We start from the raw sequence: 16,931 nt of genomic DNA, 5'->3' as shown, positions 1-16,931 counted from the left end.
GGACCTTCGTGCTGAATGCTGCAACGCTCTTTTGTTGTGAACCTCCAGATATGCTTTGTGGACTACGAAACTTTACATTGGCTTGGGCGTGAGTATGTAAGGCTGTTTTCTTTCTGTTTTGAATGTACTTATCCTTTGAATTAGATGGGTTTTTTTCTCTGCACATATGAAGTGCTCTGCCAGTCTCACCACAACAACGTCAGTTTAACTGCGCTGGAGCCTCATGTCACATTGCATGAGCATTTCAAAGACTTCTCTGCCACACTGGTGCAAAAGCTGAGGGTCAACGTTCGATTCTGACCTCACGTTGATTACGTATAATCTGTATCAGCCCTGAAAGCATCATATCCGTCGATATTTACTGTCAATCATGTGGCACGATCTTTACCAGCACATTGCAGTGGCAGACTCAGGATTTAGAGGGACAGGAGCGGGAAAAACAAATTGCGGGCTGGTGCATTTTTGTATGCAATAGCGCACCAACATGCAGAAAGTCATGACATGTTTATAGTGGAGAGAGGGCACTTTATCATGTTTTATCTATCATAGGAGACTCCAAAAGGGCGCTTGCAGCCTTTCTTTTTTCTTTTTTTTTTGGGGGGGGGGGGGCAAACATGGGTACCAGACCACACCTTCCGTGTCCCCATGTCATGAAGATGCCTTATTTCTAGTGTCTAGGACTTATCAATTGTTTCCCACAATTCATAAAAACATTATACCTTGGAAACTCAGAATTTTTAACCTCATAGAACTGTGTAAAAACAGATCAGTTTAAGACTATACATGTAACATAGTGAGATAGATGTTGCCTTTCTGTAGACCCTAGTCTGTAAGTGGTGGGTCTGTCTCCCTGGGGTCCTTTTAAGTGTTTTTTTTTTTTTTTTTCATTAAACCGGGACCTTGGCAATCGAACTGTATCCTTTGAAATTCATGAAAGTGAATGATTAAAATGCTCATGTAGCCATCCGTTAGAGTTGTTGTTGGTATTGTTTTTACATTCACCAACAGGATATACTGGGCTAATGGGCTGTCCACTGAGCTTGTTCTTACACATACACTGTATTGAGATTGCAGAATGCTCAATGACTCAGTTTATATTTTAGAATTGCATGATCTTAAAAATCCCTTCCCTCAGAAATAAAACTGACTTGTTCGCACAGCTGTTATCTGAGCTTTCATGTCTTCTTCCTACTTAGACAGATGCCGCGAGCTGCAGCAACATCCCATTCTCTCCCCGAGAGAGAAACTCAGTGAGAGCCGGCTGATAAACCTTCTGACAGTGTCTATAGGTTCAGATGCTCGTGGTGCAGAATGGGTATTAGTGCACATTTAGGATTCGTTTTTTTGCCCTGAAAATGTTCAAACAGAAGACACAGGTTTGAAATACTGGGAGTTTTATTTAAAAGCCATCCATGTGGGCATTTCAGGGTCAAGTAACGTGGCGAACGTACATACCACTGTACGCCTTTTTAAAATTCACAAGCAGAAAACATGATAAAAATATGCAGCATGCATCTTCTGAAGTGTACAGCATTGCAGTACCTTGATCAAACACATGTAGAAACAGAGTAATAATGGGTTGAACTGTTTGTCTGACATACTAGTTTATTATGAGATAAAAGACTGAAGACAGACAGAAAGGAAAGCATGATGGTGTCTTCTGAGCAGTGAAAGAGAGCAGAAAGAAACAGGATATATCCAGCTGCCTCAAATGGCTTTTCCTTCCCTAATTTCTTGTTGATAAAGACATGAAGGCAACAAGCTGTTGGATGCAACAGATCAATAAACCGCTTCTATCAATTAAACATAATGTTGCTACTGGAAGCCATTTGACTACTGATGTGATGCATTCATGTTTACGAGGTACGATGCACTGCACCGTGACCAAGGCATAGAGGCAGCCATTCAATGCGATAACCTGATTATATAGGTTTTGGCACTTAGGGATTACAGTTAAGATCAACGAAACAGCATCAGGAATTGCTGGACAGGTGAGAAGTCAGATTGGAAAAGATAGCCTGGAGTTTTGTGTTCAGAATTTGCCACGGATTCTGTCCAGTGGGTCCGTCTCCCACATCTTGAGATCCCAAGCCTGGAACCAGCCAGTGAAAGTTGGAGGCTCTGCTCCCTGTTTGATGGTGGTGATGGGCAGTCCTCTGCGACCAGACGGGTCTGAGTCCACATATTCCTTTGCTGCATGACAAGAAGTAGATAGAGGAAGGGGTAGAAAATCAGAACATGTACGAATCTAAGAGAATAACTTTGCTGACAACAGACTATGGATGAATACTTGCTTTGACACTTTATTATAAGCAGAACACTGATCTCCTCGTAAGCCCATGTTCGAAGACGTTAGAGCAGTCAGCCATTTACGGAGCAGCATTAGCCTATCATTCATTCTGACCTGTGTTCCTCCTGGCCACTATTTAGGCTACTGAGATAAACATCTGGCTCTTTAGCTGCTTCATTATGTTCACCAGCTTGTTTTGTCTCTCTGCTGATTGATGCTGGACAGGAAGCGTTACTAGGACAGACAGTGGCGGAGACAGGATGTTTGAGGGGCAGGGGCAAAAATAATAAGCTGTATGCAGCGGGGCACCAGCACAGAGAAAGTCACGATACATTTATGGTGATGAGAGAGAACTTTATCAAGTTTTCTCCATTGGAAGGGAACACTGGTGCCGTTTTTTCCACTAGCACTTTTGGCCATGCTGTGAGTCAAACTGCGCGCTGATTTGCTTTTCCATTACCAGATTTACTGCGCTGAGTTGAGCCGAGACGGCGATGGACCTGCTCCAAGCATTTATGGATGGCTGCTTCGAAACTTACAATACGAAACAGTTTATTGTCATCCTGCTGAGGATGCAGGATGCCTTTAAAATATTTGCCTTTAATTAAACCCACAGTTATGACTCTACTGCACTATGCACTTTCTGGCAGCAAGTATCTAAAGCGAGACAAATTGATTCTGAGTGGTACATGTGTTCCTTCCTGAAGGGTTTTCGTGCAACAAACCTATTTTGGGAGCTCCTTTCTTTTCCTCCTCGTTCGCCTCATTGCCGACCCAAAGGAAGATCTACAGGGAAGAGAAATACTCATTGCAATAGTCTCCAGTGATGCAGAGTTTTTTTTTACAACACATTAAAGATGTTTCTTGTATGCTCTAGTGATGAGGACAGAGAGCCCATCTTACCTGGTCCCAGGTATCTAGGAGCATGACATCATCAGTGGCCAGGTCTGACTGAGTGAAGTCTCCTGGTATTTCTTCAACCTGACAGACAGTGCAGAAGGAAGCTCAGATTGACTGTGTGTAGGTTATTATATTACATCATAAATATAAATGTGTTGACAGGGCAAACTGCTAAAATGTTCCACATCTGAAGCATTTATGTGACTTACAATGAGTCTGCCAGTTTTGTTGGAGCAGCCAAACAGACGTGGGGGATGGACTATGTTCCTCAGACTCTTGGAGGTCTGGTATTCCTTCTTGCCACCAAGTGCAGACCAGAAGTCAGCTGTGGGGGTGAAGAAAATACAACAACCATCAGCTCTGGGCAAGTCAGGATCAAGAAATGTCAGCTTGTCAAGTTTAATCACAACCTGACAAGAGTCGAAGTAGTTATGTCTTATCAACAGTCGATGACATGAGTCCTGTAATATCAACTTTTCTTTTATTTACTAAAATGTGGTAGGCCATATGCTGTGTTCATCACAGGTAAAAAAACACAATCAGAGTAAAGTACCCCTACACCTGTCAAGTTCAAAGTGCTTGCTTGCACTTGTACATGTATTGTTGAATTTAGGGTGAACTGTCCCTTCAGGTATTTTTATTAGCTAGTAATCCATTACTATTTTTTTCAAGTAAAACCTTGAAAACTGAACAAAAATACAGCACAGCCATTAGACTCATGAATATGATGTTTACACAGAGTGAAGATGCACCCTCCTTCTGTAATTGTATACTCAGGCCAGTGCCCTTCTCTCACTGTCTCACATACAGTGTATTGGTTTTCAGAGGACACCCACCTGGTTCCTTGCCCTCTGACACCTGGCTGGGACTGCCACCCAGGAAGCCCACCACATGTTTGGCAGCATCCATCTCTTCATCACTGGCACCCACACCCCGCCAGACAAACAGGGCACCCGGGGTTTTCAGCACAAACACGTCGTTGGTGTTCAGACTGGAAGCAGAGGCCTCGACCTGAGGAAACAGATGAGAGGAGGAGGTAAGTGTCCTGCAAGGAATTTGACAGGCACGTGTACAGGCAGACAGCTCACCTCCACTGCTCGGGTGGCGTTGGAGGAGCTTTGGCGGATGTGGAAGAGGCGAGTGCTGCCGGCCTGTGACTGTCCATCTTTGCGGGACGTCCCTCCGGTGTGGATGATCATGGGTTTGCCCTGGAACAGGCTCATCAGGTGTGGAGGCTCCTGGCCCTGAGTCACTCTCACCTGTGGAGGAAGTCATTACAAAAAGCAACATGAAGTTTGGCGGCCCTTATAACTAGGTGAGCTTATATGAGCCTTTATGTTTTTTTTTTACTATATTCAGATTTTTGTGCTTATCATATTTAATGTTAGCAGTATAATATCAAAAGTCTAACTAACAGCACAGGTATATGAAGAGGACCATACCAATACTTTAACAACTATTAACTTTAAATTTTTCCTTCCTTTCCAGCAGCAAATGCATCTGAGCTAAAGACTCATTTGAAAAGTGAAAACCAAAATGGGAACTTTTTCATGAATAAATACTTGACCTACAGAACTGAACAGACACCAGTCAGTAAAATGTTCTTAATTCATGTTGATCACAAATGCTACGTGTGATTTACACACAACTTGTGGTAAAAAGTCTAAATCACGCAGACCTACCCTGTATGGTATTTTAGGGATAAAAGTATAAAATAATACATTTCTGAAACTGTTTAATGTCATCAATATCAGTGAGAGTTTGTTTTGATGCCTACATGCAGTAGATTGAGTTGAGCGGTTTTAAATTGAACATTACAGTGACACTGCCCTCTGCTGGTCATCTGAGGTTGGTTGTTTTTCCGGAGAGAGGAGTGAAGTTGTGACTTAGAGTTTTGGTCTTGGCAAGTTGTATTTAATCCTCTGAAATAATTAAGTTTAATAGATTTTTATAAGATGAACACTCATTAGAACTGAAGGGCTGCTTTTTTTCTGCTGCTATCATGAAGTATACAGATGTTCTCTAGAGGAGATACTAAACTCAACATCTGTAGCATTCGTTCAGTTTTTACATTACATTGCCCGTACCAGTGATATAATAAGCCTTGAAATACATTTTACCTGGTTTGTTTGAGAGGGTCAAGAGTGCTGATGAGTTCCGATTGGACTAAAAAAAATGTTTTCTTAATAATAATAATAACAATAATAATAATAAACGTCCTGGGCCGTTTGGAGGGCTGGGTGGTGGTTGACATCGAGATATAGAACTCAAGTCTGTGTTATTGTGAGAGTTTGAAGTCAGCTCTTACTTTGTGACACCTTGGCTGCAACTTCTCACTGAACTTCCTCAGCCCTCTTCTCATTTTCAGAGAACGTGAACAACTGCACCTTTGTATTCTCTTTAACACTCTTGTGTCACAGCCAAGTCTGATGTTTATTTAGTCAAACATTTGGGCATTAGCGTAACACCGAATCTGAGCTTGTGTCTTTTTCACAGAATGCAGAGGTGAGCAGTGCATCAGCGTCGGGCTCTAACCTGAACCGGGGATCCTCCCATTGAGTCATCGAGCAACACTGTGAGGAACGCCGAGGCCGCCAGCTCATCCTGCGTGCACTTCAGCCCCTGCCTGAGAGAGTAACACACACAGTCTGAATGTGTTTTACTGCTGTGCATGTGGTCTCAGATTGGGTGTGGCGGGAGAATGTGAGTAAGCGCTCTTACGAACACCTCGCAAACTACACCGTACATACAGTGCATGTTTGTATTGGTCTTCCTCTCTACCCACCAGGTGTATATGATGTGTTGTTCCCGGCCTCCAAGTCTGTAGCTGTAGAGGATGAGGTAACAGTCTCCACCATAGAAGTGACCGTAGAGGGAGGGATCCACAGGCGCCTTTGCTCCGTTCTCAACGCGCCAAATCTAAAGGCAAGATCACAGCCCTGTTTTGCCGAGCCTTCACACATCATTTCATTCATCAGACTCTTCAAAATCTCCATCTCCTACCTGGACTTTGCCCTTGCCATCGTCAACCATGCCGTGCTGGGCTGCCATGGCCTTGTTGGAGTGCAGGGTGGAGGCGTCAAAGGGCACCTGTTTCACTTTCGCTATGCTGCCGATGGTGTAGGCCTTACTGGGACCTGTAGTCTCGTCTTTGTCCCTCCAGTCACTGAAGAACTGCTTGAACAGAGTCGTCTCAGCTCCCGCTGGAAGAACTTGGATCTGCGAGGGAAACGGGTCAGAGAGGGATTTAAGACCACGTTTAAAAAGTTGCATCTTTTTGTCAATATGTGGAAACAAGATGCTGCTTTTTGGCACGATTCATGTTTATGCACGCATCACTTTTACCTGTGTCGTATTGGAGTAACCCTTGTCTTTGATGAACTGCTGACCCGCTGACATGGCTGCTTTACGCTCTGACATGTTGGCTTTGGGACCTGGTCGGAGACAGATAAGATATGACACGATAAGAAGGCCATAATTCTCAACAACAAAAAAAAGAAACTGCCTGGTGAATATTAAAGATCTAGTGTAGGATTAAGTGGTATCTAGCGGTAAGGTTGCAGATAGCAACCCAACAAAAAAACAACTTATGTGTTAAAGCTCTCTCTAGAGAGCCAGTGTTTGGTTTGTCTCTACTGGGCTACTGTTGAAACATGGAGGACACTGGTAGAGGAGCTGCTGCCTCTGTACACACAAAAGGACACGAGGATTCCATAAATGTTATTTGTATACTCTTAACTTTTTTGTTCTTTTCTATACAAGCGACATCTACTGCATGTCTGTCCATACTGGGAGAGAGATCCCACCGCTGTGGCTCCTCCTGAGATTACTTCCATCTTTTCTTTTCTTGTTAAAGGTTTTTAATATTGTAAGTTTTTCCTTACTTCAATCAAAGTTCTAAGGACAAAGGATGTTGTTCACTGTACAGATTGTAAAGCCCACTCATGCAATGTGATTGGGTTGTATAAATAAAATTGATTTGTTTTGATTTGCGTCTTAGTTTCAGGTGATTATACACCAGTGGTGGAAAATAGAAAATTCATAAAGGGCACCACATGTTCGGGTGGGGCACCAGTACGCAGAAAGTGGTGATTGATTATAGGGAAGAGAGGGCACTTCAATAGTTTGGGCCACTGGAAGGGCACTATAGATGGCACATTATCATGTTTTCTCTACCATAGGGGCATCCGAGAGGGCACTTTCGCAGTATTTTTAACAATTTAACATAGGGCATCTGCACCTCACCTCAGAGAGGCTCAAAAACACATCACACTGATCTCTGACCAGAGATCAATGTTTAGCTTGAGGGCACCACCACGTGTGTTTCAACCAACAACTTCATGATTTTACGCAGAAGAAACAGCGGTGAGGATCACTGCCAACATCAGTTTTTTAAATTGTGCTATTGAGTCTGAAAAATTGGCACCTTTCCAAACAAAGATGTTCTTGTCCACCCCATTGTCCAGGATGTAGCACTCCTCGGGGGACAGCATGGCCTGTTTGAAGGGACTGGATGGGGCCACGGAAGAAACCTTCATCGTTCCAGATGCATCGGAGATCTGCAGAGCAAAGCGACAGCATCACGTACCAGCTCTGTCCTCGAACTGTTAAGTGAGAACGTGTCTTCAACAGCTATGGAAGCGTCTTTATTTGTTCCGATATCCAAGCACCATTTTTCATTCATGTAGCTCAGATTCTTTTTTCCATGTGGTCCTCAAAGATGAGATTTAAAGCCTGAGTTTAGAAAGTAATGGGTTCATAATGTATATGTATACGATGTAGATGGGTATCTTTGCAGTTCAAGTTTCTAAATTTCAAATCTTGCTTAGTGAAGTAGCTTTGTAGCATTAGTAATGCGATCTAATTTTCTACCCAGGAAAATAACAATTATATGTGAATGTCAGTTTTATTTCTCACCATGTAGAGGGCACCCTTCTTCTTGTTGGAGATGTCAGCCTTCTCATCATCCGGAGTACTGGGGGCAATGGCTGTTTTGGGCCCCAGCGCCTACACAACCAGAGGAACGAGTCATTGTAATCTTCTTTTTGTCATAATTATCACTTACACTCGACGTAATAGTTGTGTTTTTTGTACACATATAAAGACACAACAGCGTCGATAGTGATTTGTTTTGCCGACTACGTTATACAGCTTCTCTCAGGTTAAAAAAGATCCAGATTCATTACAAAAATTGATTCATTACACCTCCCTCCCTCCTCTCGCCCTCATTAAGCCTCTCTGGAGTTTACCCTCCTCTCTTGCTGTAAAGGACGTGTTTACAATTCTGCCTTGGCACAGAGTTGGCACATAAGCAGCACATTACAAAGGACATCACTGTGTCCACTCATTCCCACGCTGTCTAACTCACCGTCCATGAAATGCATTTATAGCTGCTGCTTACAACTGATCACCTTTAGGGTGAAGACTTCAGTGTGTGGCTCATATTCGTGTGTGTGTGTAATTGAGTCTCACCTCTGTGAATGCTTTTGGCTCTTCCCCCTCCTCCACCATGTGCAATTTGGCTCGGCCATTCCTCTCATTATCTCTGATGCCAATGGAGACCTCAGAGGCCTTCAGCCGCTCATAGCGGTTACACTCACTGCCACACCACTGATAGACGTCCTGCAGGAGAAGGAAAGTGAAAGTTATTTTACTTCAGATTTCAGTCCTCACTTGGTGATGAAAACACAGCTATTTATATAAGTGTATCTGTTTACAATGCAGCCAAACCAATTTTGTTTGTTTTAATAAAGAATTGATTTGATTTATTCTATGAGTAAAACGTTGCGTATGCATTGTCACCAGCATAGTTTATATGCTGCAGTGCATCCTGTAGTCCTCCATGTTTGGGTAAGTAATTTGAATTCAGCACTGGAATGGTGGACACTGTTGCCACTAACAATGAAAATTACTATATAGAGATGTAATTACAGGATGCAAATACAGTGGATGTCTATTGTTGATAAAATGCAAACCATGAATGGTATTTGGGTAATTTTAAGGATTGTTCCTTTGAGAAAATGATTAAAGCTTCTGTGAGAGTTATCGTCGTTTTGGCAAACTTCCTGTCTCGTTTTGCAACTCCCTCCTTCTTCTCTACATCACAACATGAACACGGATCAGTAATCACTAGATATGGCAGCAAACAGGAGGATTCTGCTCTCTGCTCATGCATAACCACTGACAATTAATTGTCGTCCAACTAGAGCGATACACACACACACACACACACACACACACACACACACACACACTGATGACACCCACCTTGCCCAGGTCAAGAATGAAGGAGTCTCCCTTGTTGAAGCTGGCCCAGGACAGCTCCACCTCTGTTGCTCTGATGGCTCTCCGTCCCTTGAGATGCAGGAGGCGCTTCGCGCTCATGTCGTTGGTCACCACATGTTGAAAACCTGAGGCCACACCCCCTTTCTGTGGCCAAAAATGAATAAATAATTGAGCATTCATTTTGAAATTTGTATGCGAGCACAGTTTAGGGAAGACAAAGGGACTATTTTTACACCACATGTTCACAACCACTACACTAAGTCAGGGTCTGAGGCAGGATGTGCGGAGCCACATGATTTGATGAGAGATCAACATTCCTGGCACAGTGAGGGTGAAATGAGTTTTACACAGCAACGTAACACTTCAAATTTACCATGAATCAAAGCTAACAAAGCTAATAAACCTTATCAAATGGGAAGAATGAATCTAAAATGATGCCTGCTTTCAGGAGAGGATCATGTCTGTTCGGTGCAAACAGTGAAGTACCTGGGAGGCAGGATTTTCTCGTAACGTGCCGTCCTTGGTGAAGCCATTAAACAAAACAGGTATTTACCAGACATGCAAATTAATACACTGCAAATGAGCAGCGCACACACTTTCTGTTGGAGAGCTGGAGAAATAAACAACATGACTGCTTCGAAAAGACCATGTTTGATGAGTTTTTCAACAAAAACTACAGCTTAGATCCACCCAGTCGTGAGAAGAGAGTCTAAGAGGGACTTCCTTGTTCTTAAAATGTCCGGTGAGGGTGTAGCATTTACCCACAAAGGCACAGAGTCTTGTTAGCATCTGGAGGAGTGGCTGCTTAGGCCGCAAAATGGAAACCACATTCATGCTGTTCATCTTCGTGCCTTTCTCAAGTGAGGATCAGTTAAGTTTTCCATGGCAACAATGCAAGCTCTGTATATTCTAATGCAGGGACTGTGTCCTAACAGTGGAATTACCAAAACTATGAAGAGATAATGAGGTTTGGTTCTGTCTCTGTGTTTCTGCACATGTGCAGAGCAGAGTTTCCATCCTCCAACTCTGCAAAAGGCAGTAAACAAGACTAATTACATCCATCTAAAGCCAGGAGGCTGTTTGGATGGTTTTCATGGCAATAAGAAACAGATGGCTGGTTAAAAAAAAAAAAAGATAGAGGGGGGGGGGGGGGGGGCCTAGCTTGTGTCTCACAAAATGTCCTCCTTTGAATACAGTGGTTGCCTTGCAGTCAGTCAGTCGGTCAATCAGTCAGACACACCCTGGCATGTGTTGCGGGGAATGTTGTGGTTCCTCTGAACTTCAGACTCATTAGCTTAACTGCCTGGCAAAGTTCAAATGGGACGCTGACAATCATTAAACCTCGTAGGTACGTTACATTCAAAAGTGTTCTGAGACAGATTTTTGCTTCACATTTGTTTTGTTTCATCATAACTTTCACTGTTGATGCATCTTCATTGGTCACTTTATTTTTTATAGTGTAGTCTTTTGAACTGCAGACTGAAAGCACAATAGAAACATTGCTTTAATGTTCATTTATTCATGCGGTCTTAATCTAGAGCAATGGTCCATAACGCAGAAATGTCTACTCATGCTTACTCATCACACCTCACACATCATCAGTTCATTCAAAAAAATGTTATTTTATTCGAATTATTTCTATTGGACTAAGTTCAACTGTACAGTGTTTCAAAAAAAAACAAGACTTGAGTCATGCTACGAGCTCTGTAGGGCTGTACATACATAGGCACAGCACTGATTTCAGCTGACACCAATGCTAACATGCTCATGTTTGCCATGTTTGTTTAATGTGTTAGCGTGCTAAAATTTGCGATTTGCTAAGAAAATACATGGGGGAACATGAACGTGTTATCGTGGCCAAAATTATTTACCATAACAGCATAATGGTCCGCAGGGAGAGAGTCGCGCTCTCATGTGTTTTTGTGCTACACACTGTGGTGGCAGACCCCCAGAAGGAGCGCCAGGCTTTGAAGCCTGTTTTCGTGGCGCTAGAGTTTAAGACAAGCTATCGACATCATTAGGATACATCATCTGTTGACCATGAATGTCTGCACAATGTTTTCTGGCAAACAGGCTGACAGAATGACATTAGTTTTTATAGACCCATGCTAAATGGCAAAGGTTACATGAAAGTCCAAAAAATAAACCAAATTTTGTGCGGCATATATTTGTCTCTTCTTATTTTGTAACCCAGATATCATTTGTAACAACCCAACACCCAGATAGGTAACCACTGATCCAATGTATCATTATTCAGATAGTGACATGACCTGTCTGGGGTTTTCTCTGATGTACTGTGAAGCTCACCTGGTATTTGATTCCTGACTTGAAGTACCCCAGAAAGGTGTTGGATTCGCAGTTCTGCACATCCCTGTACTGCACGGGTTTCCCGCCCAGGAAGTCATCCAGCTGCGTGGCAAAGATGGCCACCGCTCCACTCTCATCCTGGGAACACTCCTCCCCTGCAGGACAGAGACACTCGTAGTCAAACTATCTTATCCTAAGCTCTTTTCTCTAGTTTGATCTAGTTTCTCTCTAAACACCTCTAGTTATTTTACATTTGCACAGCAAACTGCAGGACTCTAGTTTCCGCAGTGACCTGAGAGGACCTCTGAGTCACGACTGGACGCTTTGAATCACATAAACCACATCTGCAGCAGAGGCAGGATTGGTGTCCTGTTATTAACTTCAGATGGCAAGACACAACATGGATACAGCTATTCCACAATTGTACATGACTAATAGTGACCCCAGACTGAAGGATGAATTATTTTCTCATGTTATTTCTACTGCAGCTTCTCAAAGATGGTTGCGCAAGACAGCCGAGAACTAAAAGGAGTCTTAATCCTGGCACTGGAGGAAAGTTGGCTGGAAAGCTACAAACATGTACAGACTGCTGCCTCTCTTGTGGCCTACAGGGGTATTCCAGATGTGAGTCATGGAGCAGTTTCATTTGGGGCTCTTGTTTTTGTTATGTAACTGAAAATTCACAGAGCATCAAAGGATTTTGCCTGCAGTTTAAAGGAATTATAGCAGTAACCGCGCGTCAGTGTTCGCTCTGCACAGGCCTGGACTGAGCCCATGATGAGAGTTGACAGCACACAGAGAGGGAACTGTGAGGCAGAGAGGAATTTCACACGGGTTCGACTTTTTCAGAGACTCATACTTCCGAGGATGTTTCAGCAGTGAGATCTGATGCATCATCTGATCTTTGGAAACTTCAAAACCGCAGCTATTGTGTTCCAAATGAGGAAGTTTCAATCGCTACGTTCTTCTTACAATACATGAAGCTTTTGAGTGTGTTTGTTTGGGGGTTTTGTATCAGTTGTACAGGAAGTAATCTTACATTTTTTCATAATATTTTACCTTCGTTGAATAGTTTTAAGGAACTGATTACAATACAACAATACTATACTGTCATTTAAACAATGGGCTTTGGTGAGATTATGTAACACAAAGCAGAAACCTCAGGATCATAAAACCGCTCAAAAACAATATAAATTTGCGTTAAAACTATAAAGTGGCAATTGTTAATCTATAAAACCTTGCATCAAATAACAAGAAATGGGAACTAAAAGAAGCGATAACATTTAGGGAACATGCTGCAGTAAGATGGCTTCAGCTACCAAGTGTGCTGCTGATGACAGCATACGTTTTATAAAGCAAGAGAAACAGGTAGATATCAATCAGCAGCACGTTTTTCATCAAGTAACCAAACAAAAATGTTTTAAGGTGCATCATGTAAGAACTATCCACCATTCAAATTCATACTCAAAACCTACATGGTAGCATATCACATATAAGAGTAACCACTAACTGTAGCTGCCCATAGCTAGTTAGCTCAGTTAGCAGTTCGGACTGGGAGCTCTGGGATCAGGGGAGTTGTTAGTGTTTACATTGCTGACACAGGAGCTTTGGAACAGGCTAGCTGGTTATTATTCAAATTTTAGTAGATATTGCAGTTGATCCTTTTAATGTTTTAAACTAAAATTCCTACATATTGCCCCTTTAAATTTCTAAGGAGCAAATTAGGATTTACCCAGCCACATGTGTATGTTGTATGAAGGAGCTGCGGTGGTGAAGAGCAGCAGGTAGGCGTCCCCAGTGTAGAAGCTGCCATGCAGGGCCTTTGGAACAGGCTTCAGGTCCAGGTTTTCGATACGCCACACCTGCAGCCCCGGCTGCTTTCCTGCAGCCACGAACTCCTTATGGGAAACCATGATGGCTCTGAGAGAGAGATGAAGGAAGGAGGAGGAACAGAGGGAGTCAGGGAAAAGACGGGGAGTGGTTTTAATATTTTTGCCTTGCAAAAGTGCTGCAAATGGAATCTTGTAAATCCAAGAGCGATGAAGCGAACAATGGAAAGAACACACCAACATGAACTTTTGTTTCACTTCATATGTTTCACTGTGTTTTTGGAGGGTTGTGGGTTACAGCAGACTGACACTAACCCACAGTGGATATAAATACATGTGTTATCTTCACCAGAGGCCTCTAACCATATTTGGGCTTTCAGCGTAAAGACTTCACCAGACTAACTGGTTCCTCAACCTGCAATTAGACATTCACTGCTGCTGCTGTCACATCTGTAAATTGTTCAGATGCAATCAGTCGTTGAGGTGATTTTTTAAAAACACGTATCTGACATTTAGTGCATGTCAATCTAGTTTTCACATAATTTCGGCGGATTAAATGCTCTTTGATGGGTTGGGAAAATTTGCCCTACTTCATGGGCAAGCAAAAAACACATTCTCAAACATGCATCATCACAAAGCCTAACACAAGGCTGATTTTAGTGATAAAATGTAGAAATGAAAATAATGATAAAATCCAGTAAAAGCTGTCACAGAGGTGTATCTTGATTTTTGTAAAATAAACCCTATTGAACCTGTAACATTGTCTGGTATAAAGTGCGTTTGTGACAGAAACCAGCCTGTTGCAGGAACTTTGAATCAGAAGAGATTTCATCTCTAAATAATCTGCAAACACAAGAGAGATAGCCACTGTACAGGGAAAAACGAGCATGACCTAGTTTACAAACTCTCAAATGTTTATAGGAGATATGGAGTGAAAATAAACCCAATGTTATTATAGTATTACTGCATGGGCTTGACTGCTTCAATAAACAGTTTAATGGTTTGACGTAATGATGTCTGTATAGCATGCTAACCAGCTAGCACTGGCCTGTATTCAAAGCTTGGGTTCAAAGCTCCTGTGCTGGTGGTGTAAAGACAAACACTTACTAGGTGCTCCGAGCTCCCAGCACAGAGCAGAAGCTGTTAGCTAGTTAGCTATCTGAGCTAACTAGCTAATAGCAGATAACGGTTACTCAGGTAATATGCTGCCCCCTATTTGTTTATGAATTCAACGAGCGGTTGATTCTTACACATTGCACCTTTAAATTTCAGTATCATCGGACCTTTGATTTATAGTTACATGTGTATTTAGTAAAATATGGCCAGAATTCAAAATTTAGCTCCACAATTATAAGGGGCACCAGCTGCTGTTGCTAGCTATCCATGGTTGTAGCGACACGCTGCCATTAGCCAGTTAAATAAGTTGATTGAGTCTTAGTTAAGCAAAAGATAGAAACTTGAATTCAGAACGTGTATCACTGTATTTTTGGTTTAAAAAATGGAAAATAGATGTAAGAATGGCCCGAGTCGGGACGGGCCAGGGCTAACTGATGAGCATACTCACTTTGATAGAAATCTCTGCAACACAATACATCATTCGTCATCACAATACATTATTCAGTACATTACATTATTCGTCATAATGTCGAATTTCTTCACATTGTGTTGATAGATATGATTTTTTTACATTTTCATCTAAAATTCTTACATATTCCCCCTTTAATAATAGAATCATAAATGCATTTAAGATTGTAAGAAGCACATAAGAAGCACAAGAAACATGTTAACAGTTTATAGATAATAAGTGTCAATTTGAAGTGCTTCACATGAAATCAACCTTGGAACATTCTGCTGATAATGTTGTTAGATTTTTTTCATTTTTGCCCCTTTAAAGGACCTTTTTTTATTTTCAAATAAACTTCATATCATGATGAAAGTGAACCTTGGCACCACTGAAGTTGAGAGATTCTGCAGATTTATATTTCCCCTGATTACACAAGATAAAGATTACAAATCGGTTCGGCTGCAGGATTATTGCTGTGGTTACTCTGACGTCGACTCTGACAGCTCAAGATCTGGCTGATCTCCACTTCCTCAATATATGACAGCCTTACAGCCCACACTTTACCCTGTGGTCCACGCACTGCACTTATCCTACACCTGCTCATTATGTACACCCAGATAGACCAATCAAAAGATTGCACCCTGCTGTTTGATTAAAAAGCCTGCCAGCCACATCAACCAGACATAATCCAAACAATCACACATCATCACCACCACCTGAATGGGTCATATGTTTGTGCAGTTTGTTCAGCTGTGTTCAGCTCAGGTTTCAGCGCACAGAGAGAGAGAGAGAGAAAACACCCAGTGGACTTCCTGTAACGGGCTGATCAATAAATGCTGCAGCATGGACACATGTCCAGACCACTTAGGATTAATGGACAGTCTGGAGCCAAGACGCATTGTTAACAACACTGCTGTGACATAACACTGAATTTAATGCAGAGAGGTCTGCTGGGAAGAGGATCTTCATCTGATCTGCTGCCTCCACCAGCTCTCCTGCTGATTGGTCAGACTGGAAGCTGCATGGATGTTTCTCTAATTTATTTCAATGATATGATAACAGCTGTAAATTCATCCATGTTGCTTCCCAATACGCAATATTTACACTTTGCACGGCTCCTTTTTTTCTTTTTTTTTTTGATTATTACATAACATCCAAACTACTACTTCCTGCACTCATCTCGCAGGTTTTTACACTCCATTTCATCCACAAGCTCATGACAGACAGTAACAGAGCATGTTCCCCGTAATAAACTACGCATTAGCCTGTGTTTCCATAACAAACCGAGACGTGTTGGTCCCTCTGCCCTCCAGCACTTTCACTATCTACTGCGACTCACGAGAGAGAAAGGAACGAGAGATTTTCCACATCTGGAAATCCGAGCGCTTCGGATCTTTACAATCGCGCAGTGACAGAAGGCAACAAAAACACCAAATCTGGCAACGAGGAGAACCAGCGAGCGAGAAATCTGTTGACGTCGCGATCCTGCACGATTTCATTAAAGAAGAAAAAAGACAGAAAGAAAGAAAGAAAGAAAGAAAGAAAGAAAGAAACATTTCAGATGAATCAAAGTCCAAAAAAGAGTCATGCATGAACTCACAGTTTGCAAGATGAATCACACAGGAGAGAGGAGCAGAGGCGCTGATGGAGGCTGTAGATGTGGGAGTGAGCAAAGAGTGAAGCGTTTTATTATTTTAGTATGTTGTAGAGTAGGAGGAGGAGGAGGAGGTGGTGGTGGTGGAGGAGGAAGAATGGG

General features: G+C 42.3%; 1 protein-coding gene and 1 long non-coding RNA gene across 2 annotated transcripts; one reads left to right on the top strand and one right to left on the bottom strand.

The window, feature by feature from the left end:
* Window positions 1–1,377: 1,377 nt before the first annotated feature.
* scinlb (scinderin like b) lies at window positions 1,378–16,931 on the bottom strand. Its single transcript, XM_030402091.1, has 17 exons — window positions 16,776–16,931; window positions 13,515–13,702; window positions 11,783–11,937; window positions 9,458–9,619; window positions 8,663–8,812; window positions 8,108–8,197; window positions 7,617–7,749; window positions 6,536–6,624; window positions 6,194–6,409; window positions 5,976–6,109; window positions 5,726–5,816; window positions 4,279–4,449; window positions 4,027–4,201; window positions 3,400–3,515; window positions 3,194–3,271; window positions 3,016–3,076; window positions 1,378–2,193 (listed from the first exon to the last, which is right to left on the bottom strand). Exons 2-17 carry the CDS (start codon window positions 13,693–13,695, stop codon window positions 2,033–2,035), a joined length of 2,163 nt encoding a protein of 720 aa, XP_030257951.1. The 5' UTR covers window positions 13,696–13,702; window positions 16,776–16,931; the 3' UTR covers window positions 1,378–2,032.
* On the top strand, window positions 4,370–7,178 carry LOC115572233 (uncharacterized). Its single transcript, XR_003982059.1, has 2 exons — window positions 4,370–4,505; window positions 5,687–7,178. It is a non-coding gene; the product is annotated as an uncharacterized LOC115572233 (long non-coding RNA).

The sequence above is a fragment of the Sparus aurata genome, chromosome 21 (assembly GCF_900880675.1).
Source record: "Sparus aurata chromosome 21, fSpaAur1.1, whole genome shotgun sequence".
Classification (NCBI taxonomy): Eukaryota; Metazoa; Chordata; class Actinopteri; order Spariformes; family Sparidae; genus Sparus; species Sparus aurata.
The sequence above is the reverse complement of the archived record's forward strand: the minus strand, read 5'-3'. Positions and strand labels throughout refer to the sequence as shown.